The 7,671-nt window shown below is 36.7% G+C and overlaps 1 protein-coding gene across 1 annotated transcript; it reads left to right on the top strand.

The window, feature by feature from the left end:
* Window positions 1-972: 972 nt before the first annotated feature.
* On the top strand, window positions 973-7,419 carry cnppd1 (cyclin Pas1/PHO80 domain containing 1). The gene is made up of 8 exons (XM_073866237.1): window positions 973-1,148; window positions 1,685-1,787; window positions 2,236-2,318; window positions 2,431-2,550; window positions 3,173-3,301; window positions 3,417-3,478; window positions 4,520-4,637; window positions 5,793-7,419. The coding sequence occupies exons 1-8, from the start codon at window positions 1,086-1,088 to the stop codon at window positions 6,393-6,395; spliced, it is 1,281 nt and encodes a 426-aa protein (XP_073722338.1). The 5' UTR covers window positions 973-1,085; the 3' UTR covers window positions 6,396-7,419.
* The last annotated feature ends 252 nt before the right edge of the window (window positions 7,420-7,671 follow it).

Below are 7,671 nucleotides of genomic sequence, written 5' to 3'. Positions count from 1 at the left end.
ACAAATTAGTGCTGTTGGTTAGTAGCCTTATTTTTTTAGGTTTAATTACACAGAATTCATGATAAATTAATGTATTTTATAAAATGCCATAAAATTGGGGCCCCCTTGGCACCATCTCGCGGCCCCCCTGGGGGCCCCGGACCCCAGTTTAAGAACCCCTGCCCTAAGCAATACCTGTCAACCCAAGGACCGCTGCAACATCAGGAAGTGAGTGGAGGGGTGCGTTTTGCTCTTAATATCACGTCAGAAACAAGAAATTGCCTTACGTAAGAAGTTACGTATATAGACCGTTTCAGCAGTAACAAAATAAACAAGCGGCTGCACTTAACTTCCGGTAAACTCCGCTAAGAATAAATAACAACAAAGTTCTTTACATGTAGTTTATTTATATAACAAGCAAAAAAACAACACATAGATTACATAGGAAACCAAAACATTTGTTATTTTCGACGAGGCATGTGTTCAAGAGATCAGTTTAGCAAATAGTCAGAGCATTAAAAAAACAAAACCGGAAGTAAGGTTCGGATCCAGACGTGTATCACGTGCTTCCAACCGTCTATACTGAGAGGATATTTACGTTACAGACCATGTGAACCCATCTTTGTATGATTTTTTCAACTTAAATAAAAAAATTAAAGGTAGTATGTTAAAAGGGCAGAGTTCATATTCTGTCTCAAAATGGCACGGTTAGGTATACTTAGATGTTCTTAAGATAATCTTATTAAGTACTAAAGTCAAATTTTTTTGTATATTTAGAATAGTGTGTGAAAATAGAGCACTTTTAGTGCATTAAGAAACTTTTCCTCATGAAAGTACATTACAACTAATGTAAGAGTTTATTTTACAGCCTTTTGTTGTAATCCCGCAGTTTTCAACTGTGATTGGACAAATGTAAAAATTGGGCTAGTTTTCATTCCTTTTGGGCGGGTTTTAAGTTGTCATTGGGCTGGAATTTTTTCTTGGACCTGGCAACCCTGTGCGTAACTGGCTTTCTGAATTGGACGAAACGCAGGAACTGTTACGGCAAGAGAGGGCGCCCAATACGACGCCTTTTTCTGCCTTTCGGTCTTTTAAACTTAACCAAAATGGATTTTGGGGAATTATTTGACGAGCGAACGTTCACCTTTTCTGACTTTCAAGAGTTTACGGTCAGTATCTCGCTTGTTTTGTCGTAGTTGGTCTTTGTTAGCGGCTAACCTAACGTTAGTTTCTCGCGCGAAATTGACCAAAACTTAACTTACTTTGGACTTCGACTGTTGCGCGAATTCACATTGAATATCTTTCTTCATGAAACTCCTTAGATGTTAGACTTTAAGAACACAGATTTGCTTTCAAATGTAGTAAAAGATCAACCTTACGAGTCTTGTCTGTGTCAGTCTGTCAGGCGCAACTATTTACCGTTACAGTACAAATTTAGATCGGGGCTTTGTAGGCCTCAATGTTATGCTTGAGCAATGATGGACAGGTTACTGTGATGGTGTCATCTCGTCAATGATGATATATAGATCATCATTTGTCACTTCTCGATGAAACGTTTTGATATCTAGGTGGCATTAAAATAGTTGCATTAAAGTGTTTTGTTTTTAGGGAACTGACATGCAGTTGGCATGGAGTGCGTTTAATAAGTTGCATGCAAGTTTTGTTTTGCATTGTAATGTAACATGTTACTGTTCATCTCCATCAGTTTTTGCCTGGGCATGAGCAATGGTCAGAGAGGGTGAGGAAACGTCTGTATTATGGTCTTGACACGGACAGTCCATTAGATGCTCTATCATGTCCCATGACAGGTGAGTCACGTGTTTTATAAAGAAGATCCAATGGCACTTTCTGCATTGTCTGTTTTGCTACCTGTAAATATTTTGTATGCTTCTATGATCTTTTTACAATACTTATTAGTATGCAATATGTTATCATCCATAACATAAAACTATTGTTTAAACTTGACAGTTTTTCTTTATTTGAATAGGAGGCCCCAAAAAGTCATTTTACATCTGTAAAACTAGGAAATTAAATATATTTTAAAATAACAGCATGCATGAAATCAATATGCATGCACTCCACAAGTTTGTGCAAAGCCTAATGGTCCATTTTATCAAAGCAAATTGTTTTATGTTTAAGTTTTAAAGGAATTTTGCACAAAATAGTTAACATAGCAGGTGTCTCAGACTTGTATATTTTATTAGTGAACTAGAAATGGTGTGTAAACCTATCTATGTGACGTTTTCTTTCATTTAGATATTGCTGTGGAACTGCTCCAGAAATCGGCCCCAAGTCCTATAAGAAAACTCCAGAAGAAATACGCTGCACATGTGGCTAGGAGATTTGTTTCCCTTTATCATTTCGATTTTGAAAACGCAATCTGGCTATAATATTCATAAACGCATACCGAATACTAAAACGTTTTCTTTAACCCTTTTCCTGTATTATAGGGAAGCATGTATTTCCCCCTGTGCAATGATGTTGGCCTTAATATACATTGAAAGACTGCGACACAGAAACCCGGAATACCTGCAACAGATCTCATCCTCTGACCTCTTTTTGATATCCATGGTACATTGGATTTTCTATCCATCCATCTATCTATTTATACACACACACACACACACACACACACACACACAGTGGTGTTTTCCTTTAAGAACTTACATTTTAAACAACTTGCATTAGGGCTGTCAAAATGATTAAATAATTGTCTCATCGTGATTGTTTGACCTCATTGCGATGATTTCAGATCACCGCAATGATTGCATATCTCTCTTAAAAACACAAGGGGGAGCCTTGTATAAACAAGACAGTATCAGATTACTTTTAAATGTGTTTTGTGTGTACTAATATTTACTGCCAGGTAAACCTTGCAAAAGATTTAATTTAAATAATCACAACATGTGAGAATTATTTCATAATCAAAGAAAAATATTATGATAATTAAATGTCAAACCAATGAAACAGACAATTAATGGTCAAAGCCCTAAAACAGGCAATTAATCGTCATACTCGCCACAATTTATTATACAATTAACTGTCAGACAAATTTCCTAACCGTGACAGCCCTAACTTGCATAAATTCTGTTATTTATTCTCAACTTGACTTCGACATGAAAAGCTAAAGAAGTTGGCGCGGTGTGAAACAAACACACAGACAAACTCTGAATATCTCTCCTGTCCTCTCTAGATGGTTGCCAGTAAATATTTGTATGATGAAGGCGAGGAAGAGGAGGTTTTCAATGACGAATGGGGAACTGCTGCAAAGTTAGATGTTCAGACTGTCAATACACTGGAGATGAACTTCCTGAATGCGATCGTAAGCATCCTTTCAGAATACTACAGCCGTTTGGTTTGTCTTGTTTGCACTTCTGAACTAAAGTGCATTGTAACATCTGTCTAATGTAAAAGGTCTTTGTTTTAAACATTTACAGGATTGGAACCTTTTCGTTGAACCCCAAGACTTCTTTAAAGTTCTCAGTCAGGTGGAAAGCAGGTTGGTCAACACATTTCACAATAGTACATCTCGAAGTATGCTGACTTGTAACCTTTGAATAAATGCTCCTATTGACCTTAAAGGGCTTGTGGCATAGTTTCGACTTTCCTGCTGTAAGTTTTAGTTGAGGTTTTCTGCCCGTTAAACATTTCTATTTCTAGTTTTTAAGCTTCTGTGTAGGGCTCCAACAACTAATCGATAATAATTGATTATGAAAATAGTTGTCAACAAATGTAATTATCGATTAGTTGGTCTGTGACCTCACATGCTTCCGCAGCACTGTGTTTTAGACAGCGGACACGCATGCGCGTCATACAACGCGAGCTGCATGCTCATAAAGTGACCAGGCGTTGTTTCTTCATACAATGCGAGCTATATCAAAACGATTATTAGTAAAACTCTGTGTGGATTTTGCACTTTTAAAAGTACACTTCAACATGGGAATACCCTAATAAGTTTTTAATTTAGGTGAAAAATTTAATTGAGTAGATATTTAGGTTTTTATCCCATTAGTCGATTAATCTGAAAAAATATAATCCGATTAATCGATTATGAAAATAATTGTTAGTTGCAAGCATACTTTTGTGCCTTCGGGAAATGGAAAAAAGTACTTAGTTGTGTTTATATAAATTGGTATGTTTTGGGTCTGGTATAATTGGCCCTGCTCCATCCTTCCTTTAATAATGGCTTCTTTGCAAAGCTGCATTGTGTTGTGATGGGGTCATGACCAGGTATCTTGTTAAAAATAAACCCCAGCTGCTTGTTTCTAATGTTGGTTTCCTTCAGAAGTATGCGCAGCTGCTTCACATAGCCAAGAACGACACCAGTTTTTACAGACTCGTACCCACATTTTACTCCTTTCATTATTTCCATTATTGGAGAGATTTTGAGTTCTCAATGTTAAGGTGTGATGATGTAATCGTATATAACATTTTGAAAATGTGACAAAAGTGCGTAGGCCTACACCTGCTTGTTTTGTTGGCACAGTCTAATGTGAATTCCACTTTAAATCTAAATTTTAATGGTCTTTGTCCCCTGTAGCATTGCGCAGCGGCAGGGTATACGGCGAGGATGGTTTACCTACACAGATCTCTGTGTTTTGCTTGAGCAGTCCATTTGGAAGGAAGCCCTAAACGCCATTTATCTGCACTTTACAAAGGTAAGGATTGAAAATAAACTAGTGCTGGGCAAAGATTAATCGCGATTAATCACATACAAAATAAAAGTGATTTTTGGCATAATATATGTGCGTGTACTGTGTCTAATTATTATGTATATTTAACCACACACACATTCATATATTCATTTCAGAATTGTTTTACTTATATATAAATTTTTTAAATTTATATTTAATATAGAATATATAAAAATATAAATAAATATATATAAACATGTAAATGTTTTTTAAATACATACATGAATGTGTGTGTATTTATTTATACATAATAATTACACACAACACATACTCGTATATTATGCCAAAAATCACTTTTATTTTGTATGCGATTATTCGTGATTAATCTTTGCCCAGCACTAAAATAAACCTCATGTAGTTAAAAGTTTCCCTGTAATTGATAATTTTATCGCTTAAAACTCATCTTTGACAGTTAAAACTGCATAAATAAAAGTTTTTCCTCATAATTTCTTAATGCCTCAAAATAGTTGGAATGTAACTCTACACCCTTGCTTCATTTCGTATACGTGGATATATGAATATGCAAATTAGTCCCTGCTAGGACTGCACAATAAAGCGTTTCATTAGCGGCATCGCAATGCAGGCCTCTGCAAGAGTTACATTGCAGAACATCCAGAACATATATTTAAAAAAAAATGTATTTCACAATGTGCATAGCAGGAAAAAATCGCAATATCAGCTGAATCGCACCAGCTCAGACCATAGACATATATGTACATGGATGCTGCAGCTAACCAGACACGTAGCTGATGGTTTCACAGTGCATACGTGAGCTGTAAATTTGCAGCTCTAGTTTATTAGTGCTGATGTTTACATGTTAGACCATTCACACTGCATCTGTAAGCAGCGCATGCTCGCATTGCAGAAGCCGCTGTACTGTGATCGTTTCAGCGCAGAGTCTATGCATCCATATATATCTATGTCTCGGACTGCCTAAAGTTTTTGGATAACTGCAATTTTATGGAAAAATATTCTGCAAAAGCATATCTGAATGATGCTTTTGCACATGGTTTGTCCTAAACACCAAATAGACAAATAAACAACAATAAAAAGATTGGGGGGTTTACGTTTCAAGATTTGCTATGGTGCTCTAATTCGTTCTTCTCCACCACCCTGCAGGTTACCTGTATGTTGGGTCTCCTTTACCTGACTAGCGTAGCTGGTCTCATCGCGTCTTCCACTGTCATCCACCTGCTCTGTCGTGTCCCCATCGCCAACCGCACTTTCTACGGCCCGACGGAGCACAGATCCATCGAGACACCAGCACTTCTCCCCAGTCTCGTACCGGACTCTCCAAACTCGACCTCAGACCTCCCCTGCTGCGCTTTGACCAACGACACCTTAAATCCGCATATTAACATGGAAACTGAGCGACATGACTTCCCATCCTCGAATCAAAATACCGTGATCTGTCTGTGGAGTTCAATTTTAGCTGCACTGGCCTATCCAAACCCCTCATCGGACATCATGCTGCGAGATTCTAAAGGGTTTTGTCAGGGTTTCTTTCCCCATCGATGTAGTGGGCGCAATAGCACGACTACTGATTCCTCTTCGTGGTACACCCGCCTTACAGCACCTTGGCTTGAGTTTGCTCCTACTAGCGATGAACCAGTGTTTCCAGACCACCACATCAGCTCTGTGTCCCAATTTCAGAGACGTCCATGCTGCCCAGAAACCGCTTTGCCATTCGGGAAATCACCATCTCTCCTCATGCCCGGCTAAACAAGGGGTTGCAAAGGGGTTTTTTGTAGCAAAATTAAACCAGCTAAGTTTACATGCACTGATTGATGGTAATGGTTTTTGTGTGGTCCAACCATACAGGTTGGTTAAAATTGGGTTTTGATGGGATAAGTATGTCAGGGAGAAGGAGATGTATAATACGAATGTTGGTTTGATTTTTGATGTATGGTGCAGTACTAATGCAGTACAAATGAATATGATTTCTTTTTTTCTTTTTTTTGGATGGATTAGTTATGGTATTGGTTTTTTGGTTACATAAAACCCTCCAAAATATCTGGGTAAAGGTGGTAATTTTATGAGTTGGTAATAACAGGGACACTGCTTAAAGAGGTAATACGCCCCTATTAGTTTTCTTTGAATTGTTTGCACAATATACAGCAGACTTGCACAGGAAGATTGTATTGTTATGTAATTCCTTCCTGTGAAAGCATTTATTTTCAAGCTGAAAAATAGCTTGCATTAAAGTTTTGCTTTTGTTTAAAAGGAATTGTTACATATATATAATTTAATTTGTGAAGGCTGAAATGCTTAAGATTTCATAAATTTTTACATCAAGGTTCACGTGCTGATGGTTGACGCCTTACCTCATACCAAAAAAGCATTTGTCATAGGAGGCGACGATCAACTTTTTGTTTTGCAGTTTAAAGAGTTTTGTAGTAACAATCCTCAATATTTCGATGTATTGGAATCGCCAAATGGGCTTATTTATAAACTAATACTGGTTTTGCTTGACAAACTTTTGTTACTATGTTACAAAGTTAAATTTTGGCTTGGTTTAATGCTACTTATATATTCATTACGCAAGATATATGTTTTTATTAAGAGTTGGACACAAAGCACATCCTTTAAATGATTTACTTTGTTCTGGAGTACATATCCCTGTTATTTGTTGATGGCTCCTGTTGTCCATCAGCCAATCCCAATTTTGTAATTTTGTATAGAGTTAATAACAATGTATAGCTGCAAAAGTAAAATAAAATAATAAATAACATCTAACCTCCAAAAACATTGCTTTTTGTAAGTGTTACCATTGTTTTTTAAATTATGGTCTCATACAATGCAAAAAAAATCATGCTTACTATAGTAAAACCATAGTTACCAGAGATTTTCCATGGTTTACAAATGGTAAATAATATGCCAAAACAACAACAGGTCACTTACATAATAAGGCATGGTTTATTTTGTGAAGTATGGCTCCTTTAATTATGCAATTTATTTACCTCACAGCTTTTTTTTATTATTACAGAACAAGAACATT

Source organism: Misgurnus anguillicaudatus, chromosome 3 (assembly GCF_027580225.2).
Source record: "Misgurnus anguillicaudatus chromosome 3, ASM2758022v2, whole genome shotgun sequence".
Lineage (NCBI taxonomy): Eukaryota > Metazoa > Chordata > Actinopteri > Cypriniformes > Cobitidae > Misgurnus > Misgurnus anguillicaudatus.
Note: the sequence above shows the minus strand (reverse complement) of the source record. Positions and strands in the feature narration are given on the sequence as shown.

Bases quoted from the DNA above. Each gene is read 5' to 3' on its own strand.
- cnppd1 (XM_073866237.1), top strand. From the start codon at position 1,086: ATGGATTTTGGGGAATTATTTGACGAGCGAACGTTCACCTTTTCTGAC. The intron at 1,788-2,235 runs GTGAGTCACGTG...TCTTTCATTTAG, and splicing joins TCTATCATGTCCCATGACAG to ATATTGCTGTGGAACTGCTC. The intron at 3,302-3,416 runs GTAAGCATCCTT...AAACATTTACAG, and splicing joins TGAACTTCCTGAATGCGATC to GATTGGAACCTTTTCGTTGA.